The 20,534-nt window shown below is 37.5% G+C and overlaps 1 protein-coding gene across 1 annotated transcript in view; it reads left to right on the top strand.

The window, feature by feature from the left end:
* Positions 1-20,534, top strand: part of Psme4 (proteasome activator subunit 4) — a 110,760-nt gene that overhangs the window by 83,619 nt on the left and 6,607 nt on the right. The window contains exons 37-43 of the mRNA XM_021210953.2: positions 2,156-2,260; positions 2,712-2,803; positions 4,090-4,221; positions 4,591-4,799; positions 7,691-7,776; positions 12,880-13,008; positions 17,246-17,401. Coding sequence (XP_021066612.1) covers positions 2,156-2,260; positions 2,712-2,803; positions 4,090-4,221; positions 4,591-4,799; positions 7,691-7,776; positions 12,880-13,008; positions 17,246-17,401 — 909 coding nt within the window. The remainder of the gene's footprint in view (positions 1-2,155; positions 2,261-2,711; positions 2,804-4,089; positions 4,222-4,590; positions 4,800-7,690; positions 7,777-12,879; positions 13,009-17,245; positions 17,402-20,534) is intronic.

Here is a 20,534-nt window from a genome sequence, read left to right as displayed (position 1 = left end):
CCCACATGTCCCATTGTCTCTGCTGAGTGTGTCTCTCAGTCCCAATGGCGCATGTCTCAATGGCGCGTGGTCTGATCCTCAGCGGAGCTGTGTCCAGAAGGCGGGTCCAATCGAGTAGGCGTGACGACATTGGTGGTTGGTCCGGGCGACGAGTGGGCGTTGACAGTGGGCGGTCCGAGGACGCTGTGTTCTGCGACTTCCGGGGAAGCAACTCTTAGCGTGTCCGCAAGGGGCACAATACAATGCTTAGAGGCTGGCGGGCGAGACCCAACATTCTGCTGCTTCTTCTGCTGCTTCTTCTGCTTCTCCTGCTTCTCCTGCTTCTGCTTCTCCTGCTTCTTCTGCTGCTTCTCCTGCTTCTGCTTCTCCTCCTTCTGCTTCTCCTGCTTCTTCTTCTTCTGCTTCTGCTTCTGCTTCTGCTTCTATTTCTTCTCAAAAAAAAGAAAAGAAAAGAAAGAAAGAAATGAAAACTGTCTGGGAATTGCCACACAAACCATATGTACACAAATCTCAGTTAACCAAGAATAGTTTATTGAATGGATACCATAATACTGAACATCCAGGACCACAAGAAGGAATAACCTAATTGTGGCACCATTTTGGTGCTACGGCAGGCTTTTTATAGGAAAAACCAGGTTTTAAAGTTCAAAGGCAAGCAGTGAAGTGGTACAACATTTTTGATTAACTAGACAAAGTATTATCAGCTAACCTTAAAGCTGAATGAGGAAGAAGGGTGGTGGATAGATGGTGAACAGGTGATTTTCAGAACATTGGGATAGCAGGGTACAAATGATTCAGCCATAACTTTTTGGCTTATTAATAATATACTCTTAATGTCAGCTATGAATAATTAATTTCTTCTGGGAAGTAGAGTTGAGAACCTGAACTTAATTTTACTTTATGAGCAAAATGGAGACTGAATACAAAATGGCTACTGCTATGTTAAAAGGAGCAGGCCTCAACAGAAACAATAGTTTTCATGGTCTATAGGTAAGATCCAGTTCATGGAAAGGAGTCAAGATAGACCAATCAGGTTTAAATTAACAAAACAAAACAAAACAAAACAAAACCTGAAAGATGGCTCTTAATAGAGTATATACTGTCCAAGTACCCAGTTTTCAGTACCCAGCACCCACATTGGGCAGCTCACATCTGCCTGCTCCAGGGGATCCAGTACCCTATTCTGAGATCTGTATACAATGTAATTCCATGTACCTATACATAGTATTAAAAAATAAACAAAATCTTTTTGTTATTGATTTTTTTGTTTTGAGACAAGGTAGCTCTAGATGACCTGGTACACCAAGCTGGGTTCAAACTCACAGAGATCTGCTGGACTCTGCCTCCTGAGTGCTAAGATTAAAGATACCACACCCAGCTTTAAAATAAATAAGAATCTTAAGAAACACAAAACCCAGAAAACATGTTTCTCTCAAAATGGAAGTTTATACACATCACACATATCCTTGTCATTCCTCTTAGTGGAGCTACTATTGAATTAGCTCTTTACCAAAACACATTAAAAAAAAAATGTTTCTGATACTTTTTAGCCCAAATACTACCTTCCTATTTGTCCTTTTAAACCAAAGTACATGGCTATGAAGTGTGGTTATTAAGTATGAATTTGTTAGAAAAAGGATTGTCTCAGTTTCCCCTTGAGATTAATCAAAGTCTGTCTTTTCAAGATCACAGGGTGATTTGTGTACTTATTGAAGTTTTGAAATCACAAATATGTTGTCCTTGATTATCATAACTTGAACTGAAGATCTTGCCTAAAGTGAATTCCTGTTTCATATCATAACACCAGTGCTTCCAACTTAGGTTCAATAGTGACATGAGTGTGCATGAAAAATGTAAAGTTTCCCTTTGTCCAGTGTGATAGCTTTAGTTTTTTTTTTTTTTTTTTAAAGAGCTTTTCTGTGTAGGAAATATTTTATAAGGAGCCATACAAAGTTTTCCCTCCTTTTTGAATGCTATTCTGAGAGATTGTATTATATATACTTTGTATATGCTGTATTATATAAATTATAACATAGTAAGATCCCTCACATGGGTGGTCTGTGAAGTCCTGTCCTATTTGTGTGTAAACACTTCTAGGAGGAGCTCTTTTCAGAATGATATATACCACTAACGTCCTGTGTTTTACTTTGGAAAGGTGGAGAAGCTTTGGGAGCTCCTGTGCCCACTGCTAAGAACGGCACTGTCCAACATGACAGTGGAGACATACAATGACTGGGGAACCTGTATAGCCACATCCTGTGTAAGCACATTTTCTGCTTGTTCCCCTGGTCACACGGCTTTCAAAATGTATCAGATCCAGTGCTCCCTTTGATCTTGACAGTTTAGTTTGTTCATGCCTTTTTCTGGAGGGTGTGGGGGGGGTGCATAATTGAAGATCGTGCTTTCTAGTCTTCCTGGCAGCCTTTGAGTGTAGCTCTGGTTCTCATTCAGAAAATTTGGGAAATGTTGACACATAGTAAAAACCATGTTATATTTATACATGTTGTTAATACCAAGTGTGCCCATTGATCGTGTGCTTTTAAATTGTCCACCTTTTTCCATTTTAATACAAGTAATGATAATTAAATTTTTATTTGACTCAGTTTTATTTTGGGTTGCCTTTTGCATACTTACTTGTAATAAAACTGGGTCTGATTGAGATACAAAATTATGTCTTTTGCCTAATATATTACTTTATATCTTCAACACAGGAAAGCAGAGATCCCCGGAAGCTTCACTGGCTTTTTGAGCTGCTCTTGGAGTCACCATTGAGTGGTGAAGGGGGGTCCTTTGTAGATGCATGGTAAGTAAAAAGAAAACCTGAATGGTTAACATTAAAGATTTTATGTTACCTAATGAATAAATGGAAATGAGTTACTAGGCATGGTGGTACACACCAGTAATTCCTGCAATAGGGGGGTTAGAGAGGAGAATCATGAGTTTTAGGCCATCCTGGGCTATATACCAAATTCCAGGCCAACCAGGATTATCTAGCATGAGCAAGTACTGAAACGAAACCAAAGCAAAAGAAAGACAGGAAATGGATTATCCAAGTGCTAAATTAAATGATGAATTTCTTTTAGAGGCTGTGGTGTTTTTGTTTTGTAAGCAGTGTACCAGCTCCAACATAAGTCACCTAGCCTTCTGTGCTGCCACAGTTTTTGAGGGAATTTAATGACTTCTTTGTCATAATCTTATTTTTCATGTTTTCTTTTACCAAAAACACAAAGAAGAGGGGCCAGAATATAGTTTAGTGGTCGTATACTCTATCACTACAGAAACAAAACAGATATAAAGGAGAGTTTACTTAGCAGACTTTGTGAAGGTGGAGAAAAGCACGAGCTATTAAAAATTATAATAAAGTGGGACTGGAAAATGGTTCAGTGGTTAAAACCACTGACTGCTCTTCCAAAGGTCCTGAGTTCAATTCCCAGCAACCAGATGGTGCCCCTCTTCTGGTATGTCTAAAAATAGCTACAGTGTACTCATATAAATATAATAAATAAATCTTTTTTAAAAATTATAATAAAGGTATGTTCATTAGTGAGAACACTTAAATTATTATTCTCAAAATATTAGGTCAGGTGCTTAGCAATATAGATATTTGCCTGTAAGCCTGACAACTTGAGTGCAGTTTTTAGAACCCACACGGTGACCAAATGATAAAAGGAGACACAGTCTGACACACAGACATGTTTTCTGACCTCCACCCTCATGCTATAGCACGTATGTGCCCCCAACCCTACTTCACATACACACATAATAAATAAATGTTTCAAAGAAAGGTCAATGGATATTCTTTTTCAAATCTTAATAGTAGTAAATATAGCACCACTTAAAATTTATTTAAACATTTTGAATGTAGTAAATATAAAAAGTAGGTAAAAAATTAAAAAAAATAGAAAAAGGGATCTGGAAGGCAATCTTCAAGATGTGACTATTTTGAATTGTGGATGGTATACTTAGAAGAAGCTGTTTGTGGTGACCTAAGAGAAAGCAGGAAAAGATTGAAATGTATTATAGGTATTGTTTATACTCTCAGCATAGAAAAGCAGTGTGTAATACAATGTCTCTGTCCTTTAATTGTAGCCGACTCTATGTGCTACAAGGTGGCCTTGCCCAGCAAGAGTGGAGAGTCCCTGAACTATTGCACAGACTTCTGAAGTACTTGGAACCAAAACTCACCCAGGTTTACAAAAATGTCCGAGAAAGAATAGGGAGGTATGTGTAGTTCTTCCTTTTGGTTTTATGTCTTGAGTCTTCGTAGTAAGTTTTAATACTAACAGTACATACTTACTGGTCATGTTCCCAGTGAGTGTGGTGTTGTATTTCTCATGTTTTGATCATTATTATGTTCTGAAAAACAAGACATCGAATATGAATTAGGATCAGGGTACTCAGAAGCCATCGATGAGCAGCCATCATACTACAGGGTTGCCCCTCAAAATTTTATGGCATATCTTACACTGGGAACAATCAGAGATCCTCCCTGGGAATTATTTTTTGAAAAGTTTGGCTGAGCTGTAACTTTTGAACCTCAGTTTTAATTTTCATGTCAGACTCCCTACTCTTCTATATTTTGTTTAACAGTGTGCTGACCTACATATTTATGATAGATGTTTCTTTGCCAAATACTGCTCCAACAACATCTCCTTGTATACCTGAGTTTACTGCTCGAGTCCTAGAAAAACTGAAACCACTTACAGATGTGGATGAAGAAATTCAGAACCATGTTATGGAAGAAAATGGCATTGGTGAAGAAGATGAACGAACTCAGGGCATTAAACTCTTAAAAACCAGTGAGTTGTTAAAATTGGTAGAAATTCACTTGAAAACAGAGCTCTTTTTAGTTCATTTGAGTGGTTTTCCCAATACACACACACACACACACACACACACACACACACACACACACACACTTTTTCTTATGATAAAAGTGTGTGTTTTCTAATTTTAATCTTTCCTGTTAGCTTCTTTGAGCTTGCTTTATTTGTTTGTTTTTGTTTTTTTTGTTTGGGTTTTGAGATACTGTCTCACCAGGTAGCTGTGGTTGTCCTGGAACTCACTGTATATACTAGGCTGGCCTAGAACTCCCAAAGATACACCTTCCTCTGCCTCTACCTCTCAAGTGTACTACCATGCTTACATTTTTCTTCATTTTTAAAAAATCATATTTTGCTGATTTTCATTTGTAGTTGTTTATATATTCTTGCTATTACTTGTTGAGATTAAAAGCATGCATCACCACACCAGGCAATTTTTACCATTTTTGAGTGTTCAGTTTTAAAGGCTATAAGTCCACAGTCATCTATTTCCAGAATTCTCTTCATGGCAAGCTGAAAGTCTGCACTCATTTCCCAGTAACTGTGTTCCCTTCCCTGTGCCTCACTCCTAATAGCCATCCCTTTACTTCTGTCTCTAAAATTTGTTGTAGGTAGTTCATCTCAGTCAAATTGGATCATATTAGTTCTTTTATCTCTGGCATATTTCACTTGGCAAAGTATTTTATGATTAATCTACTATTTTAATTAGAGCTTTTACTGACTACAGCTACTCTTATAAAAGAAAACATTTAATTGGGGATGGTTTACAGATTCAGATGTTTAGTCTATTATCATTATAGCGGGAAGCATGGCAGCATGCGGGCAGATGTGATGCTGGAAGAGGAGAGTTCTACATCTGTATCCTGGAAGCAGCAGGAAGAAAGCAAGCCACTAGGTCTGAATTGAGCTGCTGAAACCTCAAAGCCTACCCTTTCCCAGTGGCCACAGCTCCTAATAGTGCCTCTCCCAGTGGACCAATTAGGGCCATTCTATTCAAAGCACCACATGTTGAACCATAAATAAGAAATTCATTTTTACTGCATTTTCTTTATTCATCCATCTGTTGGTTGACATTTGAAATTTTACCACCTTTTTTTCTATTTTGAAAAATGCCACTCTAATCATTAATTTAGTGTTTTTTAGACAGAGTCTCACTATGTAGCTTTGACTGGCTTGGAACTTTGCTTATAGATCAGGCTAATTTTATCAGTCAGCCTCTGCCTCTGAAGTGCTGGGTTTACTACTTGACCATTAATATACCAAGTATCTATTAGGGGTCCTGCTTTCAGTTTCTATGCATATTCCTAAGAGTAGACTCCTATGCTGACTGGTGAGGTGTACTCAAGTGTGGTCTCAGTGGCCACCTGTTTTACAGTCTTGCTGTGAGATGCTATCCTCTATCCTTGTCTACTCTATACTTCTTGTTTTCTGTATAGGGTCTTCCTCCTTTTCCTCACTTATCCTAATGGGTTTGAAAAGTTGTAATTCGACTTGTGTTTATCTGGTGACAAATGATGTTTACCATCTTTTTATGTGCTTAATTGATCATTTGTCTACTTTCTTTTTTTTTTTTTTAAGATTTATTTATTTATTATTTATTATGTAAGTACACTGTAGCTGTCTTCAGACACTCCAGAAGAGGGTGTCAGATCTTGTTATAGATGGTTGTGAGCCACCATGTGGTTGCTGGGATTTGAACTCCGGACCTTTGGAAGAGCAGTCGAGTGCTCTTACCCACTGAGCCCATCTCACCAGCCCCCACTTGTCTACTTTCTTTGGAGAAAGATTTTTTTTTTTTAAACCCCCTTTGAGTCAGTGTTTCTGTATGTGGTTCTGGCTATCCTGGAACCATGTATGGTTTTGCACTCAGAGATCCTCAGCCTCTGTCTCTTAAATGAGTCATCATACCTGTTTTTTTCTCCATTTTTTAAAATCATATATTTTGTTGATTTTGAGTTATAGTGGTTTATATGTTCTTGCTATTATTACATTATTAAGTAAATAACATAAATATTTTCTGCTGTGAATATATGTTCTCTCCTGTTCACTTTTCCTTCCCCTCCCCTATCTTCCAAATGTTGGTTTTGTTATTATTGTTTCTTGGGTTTGGTTTGGTTTTCTATCCCACCCTACCCCTGCCCCCCATAGGATCTTTTCTGTTAGACTGGCCTCTGCCTCCTTAGTGCCAGATTTGCTGTTACGTTCGGCCCACTTGGTTTTGGTTTTTTTAATCTTTCTAAAATAGACTTTGGGCTCAACTTTAGGTCCTTAGTCCACCTTCAGTTATTTTGAATATGACTATAAAGTCAGAATCTAGCTTAATTGCTTAGAATGTGGACAATGACTTTTCCCAGCACTGCTTGTTGAAAACCGTTTTTTATTACATTGCTTGGTGCTCCTGATCAGCACACATTGTGAGGATTTATTTCTGCATTTTGTTGTGTTCTATTAGTTTGTGGTCATGCCTTCATGTCAGTGCTGTACTGTTGATTTCTTTGGATTTGTAAGTTTTTAAAATCACCAAGTATGAGTCTTAGAGTTTTCAAGATATTTTGGCTACTCAGTATCTTTTTTAGTAGCTTTTTTTTTTTTTTTAAACTATAAGCTACTTGGTCATTATTTTAGCTGCCTCAGAATTCTTGGCTAGTTTGAAATATATTAAAAGTTCTTGGCAGGCTATTCATAATTTGTAGATTTTTTTTTCTTCCCTAGTACCCTCAATTACTTGATTACCATGTATTTTATTAAACTGCTAATGAATCAGTCTGAATTGAGATATTGTAACTGTAGAGGACATTAGAATTGCATCATTCTTCATGCTCCCTAATTGTATATCTTGGCTGATCTGTGTGTTTATTTCCAAATAGTATTGAAATGGCTTATGGCAAGTGCAGGAAGATCTTTTTCTACAGCAGTCAAAGAGCAACTTCAGCTTCTGCCTTTGTTCTTTAAGGTAAGACTGTAAGTTGAAGTAAAAAGAATAATTCCCTCTGACAATCATTCATAACCATCATTCAGTGGTTGATGTGTTGGACCTGCAGAGTGAGTTCCTGTCTCAAAATCTAAAAGTTTGGATACTTTTTTTATCCCGATATTTTCCTAATCCACTCTTAAAGCAATCCATATCATTCAAGATAGGAAAAGATATTTTCCATATTTTTATGCACTAGTTGAATTTTGATTTCATCTGAAGATAGATTGTCACAGAAAATTCTTCAGTGATAGTAGTTAACATTGAAAATATGTTGGATATTTGCATATAATAATTACTGTTTATATATATATATATAAATATATATATATATATATAAAACAATTATTTTAATGAATGATATATTGCTGTGAAGAGACACTGTGATCATGGCAACTCTTATAAAAACATTAGGGTTTGCTTATAGTTTCAGAAGTTTATTCCATTATCCTCATGGTAGGGAGCATGGCAGCATACTGGCATACATGATAGCTAAGAGTTTTACTTCTGGATCTGCAGGAAGGAGAGAGAACCACTGGGCCTAGTTTGGGCTTCTGAAACCTCAAAACCTACCCCTAGTAATCGGTTTCCTCCACAAGCTCATACCTACTCCAACAAGACCACACCACCTAACCTAAGTAGTACCACTCCCTGAGAACCAGGTATTTAAATATATGAATCTAGGTGGGACATTCCCATTCAAACCACCACAATGTGAGAGCACAACAGATAGATAAAAGGTCTTTTTCTTCTCTTTTTTTAATATAGGGTCCTATGTAGCTCAGGCTTGCTTCAGACTTGCTGTGTAGCAGAAAGTAACCTTGAACTGCTGAACCTCCTGTCTCCCATTCCTAAATGTTGAGATTACTGGCATGAGCCACCAAACAAAAGTTTTGCAGACCAAGCGTTAGCTAATTACTTTAGAGAACATATGAATGATTAAAAGGGACAATGAGATTTTAATATAATAATTTCTCATCTATAGTATTCTTTATGTAGCTATTGTAATTTAATAAACCATTTACTATATAGTAGCTTTGATTATATTATTACTACTATTATTATTACTACTACTACTACTACAACTAACATTTACTAGGTAGACAGTAAGAGAGCCAGGCTGGTTGGAATATGTCTTGGATCAATTGCTTGCCCTTCAGAACTTACTTCTTTTTCCTCATGTGCAAATTGAAAGAAGTGTCCACTCACATTCTAAGGGTGTGGTAAAGATTATGTGGATTAATATTACCTATCTTTCATTGTTAAAATTGAGTTCTGTGATTGAATCAGTAACATGAGTATCATTTCATCTGAATTTTCTGCTCCTCACATTTCTATTAGCAAAGACCAAGAGTTTAGATTAAAAAAAATAGTATGCTAATCTATTGGATTTTAAACCAAGTGAAAAAGTAGCCTGCCTGTGCAAAGTGTTTAGTGAATGTGTCAGGCATGTGGGGAACACTAGAAATGGTCAATGATGGGGTTTAGTCATTTACCCCTCTCACTGTGTTCTTTTTCATTCATCAACATCTTTTATATAACATGTATTTTACACTTGTATGTTGTGTTTGTTTTTAATAAATTACCAGATATGGTACATTCACATTTTTATTTAAAAGGTTAACCCTAGAGCTATCACAATGGCTCAGTGGTACCTGCTGTCAAACTTAAAAGCCTGAAATTAATTCTTAAAACCCATGTAATGGAAGAAGAGAATAGATATCTGTAAGTTACTGTCCTCTGACACAAATTTAACATAAAGTGAAACTATAAAAAGCAGTTTCATACCCATCAAAATCAAATTCTTAAAGTTAGGTATGTTGGTACATGCCTCGAATCCCCAGCATTTGAGAGATGGGGGGGGGGGGAGGATCTATTTCAAAGCCAGCATGGGCTACAGAGTGAATTCCTGTCTGAAAAATTAGCATACTTTTTCTATTTTGATATATTTTTTTTAAATCTGCTCTTACAGCAATCAATAGTCCTGGTACCGGAACATAGAGATTCTTTCCTTTTTTAATTTTTAAAAAGTGTTTGTGTGTATGAGTATTTTGTATGTATGCTTGATGCATTTAAAGTTCAGAAGAGGGTGTAAGATCCCTTGGAGCTACAGATGGTTGTGGGTTGCTTGCTGTATGGGCGATGGGAACCCAACCCAGGTATTCTAGGAGAACCACCAGTGCTCTTAGCATCCTTCTACCTCTCCAACCTAGTCTTCCATTTGATTAAGGTTCTTTAAGTTCAAGCATTAGAAATCTACTGATAAGGTAGTAAATTAATATTACCAGAAAATATCCAGGTGGTTCACACCACAAAGGAAAAAAATTGAAGAGCTGAGTAGGAGCCATAACTCCAAGGTTCTGGATTGCAGAAAAGAAAAGGATTCTACGCCAGGGCATTGCTCCCTGGGATCTTTTCAAGATCTGCATGCCCAAATCTAAGGTTACACCAAGTAAGCACTGATCCTTTGCCTCTCTTGAACCTAGGATCTCTAGATTGACAGCCCTCCAGAATGTAAGAGGATGATGCTCAAAAAGGAAATTGGTGTGTCTGCAGTAGCAGGAATTGGCATTGATGTGCACGTATTTACATGCATTGAACTTTCTTTATCTTTTACATGTTAGGGAAAAATCAAATCACCTGATTTTTATGATTTTTTCATTTTTATTCTGAAAACATTAATGATACTTAAATAATAATAATTATTAATTAAGGATTCACAGGAAGTTACAAAGTAAATCAATAAATTTTTATGGTACTTTTCACTTCATTTCATCTAACACTAAACATATTCTACAACTGTAGTATAATATCAAAATTAGGAACCTGACATTGATCTGTGTACATACTACATATTTCTCTGTCATTGTATCACCTGTACAGATTCATGTTATATGTACTGCAGCAAAACCAGAACTATTTCATTACCATGACAGCTTTTTAAAAGATTTACTTATTTTGTACACTGTAGCTGTCTTTAGACATACCAGAAGAAGACATCAGATCCTATTATAGATCACTGTGAGCCATATGTGGTTGCTGGATATTGAACTCAGGACCTCTGGAGCCATTTCTCTAGCCCTGTCTATGAAAGTCTCTTAATTACACCTGTTTCACACACTTCCCCCACCCCCACCCCCAAGATGGGCTTTTTGTGTGTGTGCCCCTGGCTGTCACTGAACTCACACTGTAGACCAGGCTGGCCTTAAACTCACAGAGATCTACCTAGTTCTGCCTCTTGGGTGCTGGGATTAAAGGTATATGTGTACCACCATTGTCTGCCTAAAATATTTATTTTTTTAATGTATATTTTTTGTCTGCATACATGTGTGCATGACTTGTGCCTACAAAGGCCAGAAAAAAAAGAGTGTTGAATGCCCTGGAACTGGAGTTACAAATAACTGCATTGTGGATGCTAGGAATCAAACCTGGCTATTCTGCAAGAGCAGCAAGTGCTCATAACCACTGAGCCATATCTTCAGCCCCTCTTTATAAGTTTTGCCATTAAAGATTTAAATAGTGGGGCTGATGAGATGGTTCAGCACCCAGCCTAATGACCTGAGTTCAAAACTCAAATGGTAGAGGAGGGAATTAACTCCTGCAAAAATTTGTCTGCTGATGTCCACAGCCTGCATACATACATGCACACCTACTCTATCAATCAAACAATTATAAATCTAAACAAAATATCAGCATAAGCTTTTTCTATCTTTAAAGAATGTGTTTATTTCCAGCTTTCTCAACCTAAAAGACTTAGGAAGAAGCCCTCACAGTGGTAACAGTATTCATTGTACCCTGACTTCAGTTTCTCAGTAACAGTTCCTATGAAAATCAGGGCTTCTTGGAGAAATAAGAAACATCTAAGATAAATGAGCTCATCATGGCTTATCATATCTGAAATCAAGGAGCCAATTTGAGTTTAATTGATGAATATCACTTTAAAGAGTGCTACATTAATACAAACTTATCGGATTTGTTGAAATTAATGGTTTATAATAATAAAAGTACCCTTTAAGAAAATAGTTGTTCACCATTGACGTATAGGAACTCAGTATTCTAAGCAAGCAAAAGCTTTCATATATAAATCTCTTAATATATAAAGTATTCTGGATAGCAGTGAAGATCATGAGCTATAATAGTACCACTCTGTAGACTTCTCTTTTATGATGGACTGTTGCATAAGAAAAAATATAGTGGACAAAAAGAACACATAACAATTCTTATGCTGTGTTCAATATTACATGTTAGTAAAATGAAACCTAGATCCACTGGCCAGAGTACAGGACTTACTGAAACCAAAATACACTATCAAGTAGACACAATCAGGGGAGACCATGAGTCAGGAAATTACTAAAGGAGACCTAAGTTTCTTTCTCCAAATGTTAAAAATCGGACAGCAAGGAATTTTCAGAGATTTAGAAATACAGCATCATATGATTGTTAGGGTGTTGGGTGAGCCCAGAATATCTGCTATGACAATGTGCCAGTGCTGCCATGGGGAAGCTTAAGTACTATAGAGTTTTTGTGGTTATTTTGCTGTTTTTTTATTTGAGGCAGAGTTTCATCATATATCGCTGGTTGGCCTGGAACTCACTGAGTAGACCAGGTTTAGACTCACAGAGACCTGGGTACTAGGGTTTAGAACAAGCTACTGTCAAGTATTTTTTATTGTAACTGTAACAATGTTTCATGTGTGGTGATATCATTCTAGATTATATATTTTTAAGATGACATAAGGGAATGTCTATGGGGCTTGTGTCAGATATTTTAGTTGATAGAAGGGGACATCAGGAAGCAAAAATAAAACGAGATTATCCATGTCATTGTTTAAGCAGTGATTGGAGTATAAGGTGTTCATTGTATTTTTATGTATATATTTGCAGTTTCCCATATAAGTTGTTACAAGTAAAAATATGATTTTTGTTTTACGTTTTCATTTTGACACGTTTTCATTTTGACACAGTCTCTCTTTAGTCATGATTGGTCCCAGATTAACTGTAGCCCAGGCTGGCATCCTAGGTGCTGGGATTTCTGTCATGTAGGATGTAGTATGTGGTAACCATTTAGTTTTGTTTTGTTTTCTAGATCGCTCCAGTGGAAAATGACAATAGTTATGATGAACTGAAAAGAGATGCAAAGCTCTGTTTGTCACTAATGTCTCAGGGGTTGCTCTACCCTCAACAAGTGCCTTTGATACTTCAGGTGCTAAGCCAGGTAAGTACACTGCTACAGTGTTTACATCTTCTGTCTAGCCTTGCTTTGACACTGAGTATTTCACAATGAACTGTAGATATACAACACCTGATTTTTGTGCCTGTTTTTTTTGTTTGTTTGTTTGTTTGTTTTTTTCTTTTTGAGACAGAGTCAGTATGTAGTCCTAACTGGCCCAGAATTCACCAGGTAGATCAGGCTGGCCTGTAACTCACAAACATCCACCTGCTTCTGCCTCCCAAGTCCTGAGATCAAAGCTGTGTTATCAAACGTGTGATATAGTACCGGCCTCTGAATTTTGTTCAAGTTTTCTTTTAATATATATGTTGATCGAAAAGCAACAACAACCAAAACAAAAAACAAAAGCCAGGTCTTGATTTATACCTGGTTCAGCTGCCAAATTCTATAAAAGTAACTTTTATTCACCTGATAAAATTGTCATTTCAGATGCTTACTGCCTCTGTCTGCTAACTTAGGTCTAGTCTTGGAAGCTTCTAGCCTCCATGCAATCTAGGCCTAGAATGTTTTCAACCTCTGAGACTTAATGCTGAATAAGTTCATGCCTTCCTAATTCTTTCTGATCTCTGGCTGGCTGGTTCAACTCAGCTGTTTTGACTTAAAACTCCTCTCCAACCTGACTGATTCAATTTGGCTTCTCTCCGATTCTCCTGAATTTCTGTGCTTGGCCTCATACTAAGTTGGGCAATCTGTTCTAATCTTCTGGCTCCTTCTCATTTTCTTTCTCAATCTGTCTTCATCTGTGTCTAGTTTGTTCTCTCTCTACAACTTCTCTCTGTACAAACTGTCCCAGTACAGACTCTTTGAGCGCCTATGTCTTTTGTCACTTCTCTTTCCTCTCTTCTCTCCAGAGTTGGACATATTCTATTCTGTCAAAAATCTCTGTTTTGTCACTTTGTCTGCCACTCAGTTAAACATCACTTACCCCCCCCCCCAAAGTTTCCTTCTATATACTAACTTTATCTTCATTGTTTGAAATTAAAGGTGTGTTTCTGTATTCCCGCCAGATGTATTAAAGGTGTATGCAACTAGGAACAGGTTTTTCCAGTAAACAACACAATCTTCAGGGTTCAGAGTATGATCGAATATCCTGCAACAAACTTCTTTGAATTTGGGAAAGTTCAAGAGATAATATTAATACCAGGTGTTGATGAAGAAAGGATTCTCTTTTTGCCATTTTTCCTTCCTTGTCTGTGACAGATACTTACAGTGGTTCAGGTACTAGAACTGCATTGCAGTACAGTCACACAGCAGAGCCAGTCATGCACGCTACAGAAAAAGTAGGGCTGTTCTTTCAGTTTTCACTGAAAAATATTTCCCAACAATAGAAAATGGTATTTTAGGGGTGTGGGGTTTAGTCATTCTGGAAAACAATGACTGACCACAGCTTATTTCTACCTTGTTCCCAAGTGAGAGACAAACAAGCAATTATAGTGACTAGAGAATCTATGAGACCTACCAGTATTCTTTGAGGAATTAGATGAGGAAGAATACTTCTTCCTGGTTGGGAGAAGGGCTGAGAATTCGTTCTGTCAGGGCTATCAGTAGATGGGCAATAATTGTCTGTCTGTACATACTGCATTGGCATCTCCTTTTGTACATAATTGCTCTTCAGCTGATTCTGCAGTTCTTGGGTTTGGAGGCAGACAGACCTGAATTCAAAGCATTATTAACTTGTATTTTACTTACTCGTATGACTTCTGGAGACTCATTTAATCTTTCCACCTATCAGTTTCCTCAAGAAGTTGGATCTTCTTTCACTTGATCTCAAGGAGTCCCTTGTCTCAAGTTCACTTTTCTGCTTCCTGTCCTTATGTCCTTCCTGTTCATTTGCTGTCTTCTCCTTTTCTCCCTTCTTTCCTTTCTCTTTCCCACTCTTCAAATATTTTTTAAGTACCTTACATATTCTATGACAGGCAGTAAAGCAATAAATATAGTTCCAGTTGTCATGAAAGTCTTACAGATCCTCACCGCCTAGAATGCCATTGTATTTAAAAGAGTGTTGTGTCTTCCCTTAAATTTTTTTTTATTCTACCCTATGTTAAATAAATAATAAGGCTAACTAGAAACTAGAATTTTAAAAATATTTTTTCATTTTTGAAATTATAATTTAACTGTTTTTTCTCTTCCCTTTTATCCCAGCAAACTTGACCATTTAACAACCCTCCTTGCTCTCTTTTAAATTCATGATCTCTTTTTTTAAATTTTTTTTTTTTATTTTATTTTTTTGCCTATGTATGTGTGTGTCCAAATACATATGAACAGGCTCTGGGCTAACCATTTATTGTAGATTTTATATACTTTGTTGTTGTTGTTTTTTCATTCCTCTCCTCCAACTCCTCCCTTATCTTCTCTAATTTCACATCCCTCCCTCCCATAAAACAAAAACCAAAAATTATAACAAGCACAAGATATACCAAGCTAAAAATGAAACAAAAGCTCCCCCCCCCAAAAGAAGGGCTCTATTTTGTGTTGGCCAATTACTCTTGACACTCAATTAGGGAAAACGGTTTTTCTTTTTCCCGGTAGGCATCAAGTATTGATAACATCTTGGTTAGGGGTGAGTCTATGTGCCCACCTCTCCTTTTCCATGTTGGGACTTTGTCTGGTTTGAATATCTGCATGTCCTGTGCATGCTGTCACAACATTCTTTCTGAATTCATACGTGCATCAGTCTTATTGTGTCTGGAAGATTCCATTTCCTTGGAACCATTTACTGTCTCTCTTAAAATCTTTCCACCTCTTCTGTATAAATCCCTGAGCTTTGAGGTCAGGAGTTTGATTTAAAAAAAAAAAAAAAAAATCTCATTTAGGACTCAGTGCTCCAAAATCTCTCACTTTCTGCACATTATCCAGTTGATGAGAACTGAGTAATCCACTCATCCATGGATATAGCTGTATCATTAGGATTCATTTTATTCCTGTTCCTTTAACAGTAATAGTAGGTTTTCCCTTAGGGCCTATGCCTGTCTTGTCTATTTCTTCAGGTTAGGTAAGGGACTAGGCAAGGAAAAGCATATACTTTATACTATAAAGAGATAAAGGGGAAGCTAGACTAGGGGGATTAAATTGGGAGAGGTGTGGGGGTCAGGTAAAAAAGGGACTATGGGAAGAGACAAGTAAAGGCCTTTTGAAAAGCCATATGAAGCCGGGCAGTGGTGGTGCACGCCTTTAATCCCAGCACTCGGGAGGCAGAGGCAGGTGGATTTCTGAGTTCGAGGCCAGCCTGGTCTACAAAGTGAGTTCCATCACAGCCAGGGCTATACAGAGAGAAACCCTGTCTTGAAAAAAACAAACAAAAAAAAAAAGAAAAAAAAAAAGAAAAAGAAAAAAGCCACATGAAAACCTATCATTGTAGAAGCTTTCTAAAATATTTGCACATATGTTAAGTATTTAAATGGAGTCACCATATATGGTGAAGGAGACAGTCCCCCAGCTAGATGTTCAATCAGTTAAAACTTGCAGTGCCAGGAATGAGTTAGAACTTACTAAATTGTTGGCCAAAAGGATTTATAGACATTCCCCCCCCCCAGATCATGATAAGCTATTGCCAAAACTATTGCCCCATCTCCACAATCTGATGTGAAAGTACTCTTGCTGAAGACCCGATTTCTGACAGCAGAGAAATCCGTTTTTTAACTAGAAGCGTCAACCCTACTGACCAGTGTTCATTGTACTTGGAAGGTACTCTGCATTCTACCAGAGGAGGAAAGTAATCATCAATACCACCCACTACAAACCCTGAGACCTATAACAGGGACCTGTCTGCAAGATATATTGATGCAGTAGTGGCACAGATGTGATGGGAGGAACCTACCATTGTTTATTTAAGTTCCACTCCATGGGATGGAATCCATACCTGACATTAATAGTTCATATTCTTTTTTGGTTTTTATGCCCTACCTACTATTATGGGAAGTAAAATAATGTATGATACTTGGAGGATTCAGTTGTCTTAATTTTAACTACTTCTCTCCCAAGAGAATATTTTGACTTCTACCAGTATTTTTCATTCCCACTACAGATCACTGAGGCATTCTGATGCCTTGGGAACTTGACCATGCTTCTTGTTGCTTAGAAGGAAGTAGAAGATAAAGCTTATTTCAGCTATACCTGTGAAAGTAGAGTCAAGTTCAAATATTGTATTGCTTGTATGTAATGTCATTGTCATCTCATTTACTTTTCAGTTCTGTCATTGTATATACTCATTTCTCATTCACAGACAGCAAGAAGCAGTTCTTGGCATGCAAGATATACAGTGCTGACCTACCTCCAGACCATGGTATTTTATAACCTCTTTATTTTCCTAAACAATGAAGATGCAGTTAAAGACATCAGATGGCTGATTATAAGCCTTTTGGAGGATGAACAGTTAGAGGTAAAATTTAAGTTAGAACAAATGGAAATTCAGTTACCTTTAAAAATTTATGATTATGAAGTTGAGGCAGGAACATTTCCATAAGTTCAAGCCCAGCATTGACTACAGAGTACAATTCATGAGATGTGTTTTATTTAAATACTGTTTAATTTTATTTTAGTATATCTATCTGTGTAAATAGTCATGATTTGCTGTAGTACAGATAAAAACTATTGGATGTATTCTTGACGTGTCTTCTCACTTTGCTTTGCAAACAAGCAAATTTCTGTAAGTTCAAGGCTACATATTGAGACCCTATCTCAAAGAAAATTGTCATGGGCTGAGAGGTGGCTTAGCAAATAAAGGAACTTACTGCCAAGCCCAACACCCTGAGTTTAGTTCTGAAACCCACATCTAGGAAAGAACTGACAGCAATACTCACATATAGAAATATTTTGTTTTTAACTAAACTTACTATATTCAAGAACATTTATTAGAACATGATGATATTCTCTCCCACAGCTCATAAATAAACATAACTACGTAACTACTTAGGGCTATAACTCAGTGGAACAAGTCCATTTACTGAGCAAGCATGAAGGTCTGAGTTCAGATCCCTAGCACCCACATAATAGGCTAGGCAGGTAGAGACAGGAAGTTCACTTGGATTTGATGGTCACCAGCCTACTCCCAGGTTCAGTAAGAGACTCACAAAGGAGTGAGGGAGCCGGAGACCTGACCTTATCCACTAGCCACCCAACCACCCACCCACACACACACACACAGAGAGAGAGAGAGAGAGAGAGAGAGAGAGAGAGAGAGAGAGAGAGAGAGAGAGAGAGAATTTTAGAACATGTAATAAATAGATCATGGTATTTATTTAAACAGTCATATTTTGGTTAGGTTCAAATGTCTTGAACTAAAATTGAAGAAACAGGGATGGTAGCATGTACTTGTAATCTCAGCAATAGACAGTGGCTGAGAAAACAAACAGACAAAAACCCCACTAGGTCCAGCTTGTGTATGGATTTCATATTTGCATTAATTTTGTATCTTAAATCTCATCTAGAGATAAGAAATGAGTATGTTGGAGGAGTCTCTAATACAAAGTTAAAGTGTATTACTTGGATTAGCCTCTTTGTACTCTGGAGTTACTGTGCAGATGTTAGATGAGTATGAATGGCCTGGTTTCAAGCCTCAGAAGACAGTTTTGCTATGCTCCTTTAGAACATAAATGCACATCTACACACACACACACACACACACACACACACACACACAGAATACCCTGTTGCATTCCTGAAGCTCAATCTGCTGGTGAGCTTTCATTGTTGTTCTTAGTTTTTACCAAGATGGGTGTCTTAATCAGGGTTTCTATTCCTGCTCAAACAGCATGACTAAGAAGCAAATTGGGGAAGAAAGGGCTTATTCAGCTTCCACTTTTACTTTGTTTATCACCGAAGGAAGTTGGGACTGGAACTCAAGCAGGTTAGGAAGCAGGAGCTGATGCAGAGGCCATGGAAGGATGTTACTTACTGGCTTGCTTCCCCTGGCTTGCTCAGCTTGTTTTACAGAACTCAAGACTACCAGCCCAGAGATGGCACCACCCACAAGGAGCCCTCCCGCCTTGATCACTAATTGAGAAAATATCTTACAGCTGGGTCTCATGGAGACATTTCTTCACCTGAAGCTCCTTTCTCTGTGATAAGGATAGCTTGTATCAAGTTGACACACAAAACCACCCAGTACAATGGGTCTATATGGGATCAGAGGTAGATTTGGCAGACTGAGAAAGAAGGGTAGATAAGTATGGCTGGTTAGAGGAGGCAGGCAAGATTTGTAGTAAAAATGCATTGTATCACTGAGATGGATGAGAATAGTGGAATGAGAAATAACTCCTTGAATCTTTAAAAAATGTAACTGAAATGGGTGTAGTGGTACATATTTGGAATCCTAGCTCTTGGGAAGCTAGCCAGGTGGAACATGAATCAAAGGCCAGTCTTGACTACATAGTATAAGACCTTGTCTCAAAAAACAGAGGGAAGGTGAGGTGGGCATGGTAAAGAGCTGGAGAAAGCAGAATGTTGTTTACCTTGCCAGAGGCTGGTTTCAAGACCTGATGTTCCTTGCAGTACTTACAGCCTTATTTTTCCTAAGATAAAGTTCCGTAAGTAGAACAGTACAGGTTATAGAGGCAATGAATATATATGTTTCTGTGAGTGGGCAGCTTCTTAGAACACAATGTAATATAGATTTAGGTCACATCTTGTAGTAGTTAAGGAAGTTAGAGAAGCTGAAATACTGATTTGGCTATTAATTGGAACTTAAAGAAGAGATGACTTTTTAAACCTTCAGAGGACATCAAAATAGACAGATTTCTCTACAAGAATATTAGAAACTTAATAGAAAACAATGCTGTGACATATAAAAATCATCAAGCCTTTTTAGACTAGTTGTAGTCACATAAAGGCAATACAAACTACAAATGATGACCAGAGAAATGCAAGCTAATGACAAGACATGCTTGCTTGCTTTTAATATGTCTTCTCTTTATCCACAAAACAAAGCATGTGTTGCTGTTGGCCAGTATGACTAGTGCCCACATTCCAATTCTGTATCATAGTATATTATTAGCATTACCCTTTGCATAGAACTTGATATTCATAGAATTGCTGAATCTTTCAAATTAAGTTATCCTAAATCAGTCAGAAGTACATCAAAAGTTAAATGAAGTAAGAATATTTTGTCTAGCTATGGTGGTGCACACCTGTAATCCCAGTTACTCTGAAGGTTGAGGAAAGGGGACTGAAAGTTCCTAGACAGCCTGAACCACACTAAGCTCACACTAAAACAGGAGGGGCAACTTAAGAAAGTCCTGTGTAACTAAAAAACAAAAGGGCTTAAGGATGAAACTCACTGGTAGAAGACTGGCCTGACATAGGCTATGCAGGGTCCTGGATTTAATCTCATGTACTACAAGGCCAGCTTGGACAATTTAGTGAGACCTCATCTCTGAATTCAAAGATAAAAGGAAGGCTCAGGGGTAGAGTGCTTGCTTAGCTTAGAAAAAGCCCCTAGTTCAGTCCCAGGACCACAATGTATTTATATAAAACAGGGCAACCAAATGACAGTACAAGAAACCGCTCAAGGAATA

The sequence above is a fragment of the Mus pahari genome, chromosome 13 (assembly GCF_900095145.1).
Source record: "Mus pahari chromosome 13, PAHARI_EIJ_v1.1, whole genome shotgun sequence".
NCBI classification, from domain to species: Eukaryota; Metazoa; Chordata; class Mammalia; order Rodentia; family Muridae; genus Mus; species Mus pahari.
The sequence above is the reverse complement of the archived record's forward strand: the minus strand, read 5'-3'. Positions and strand labels throughout refer to the sequence as shown.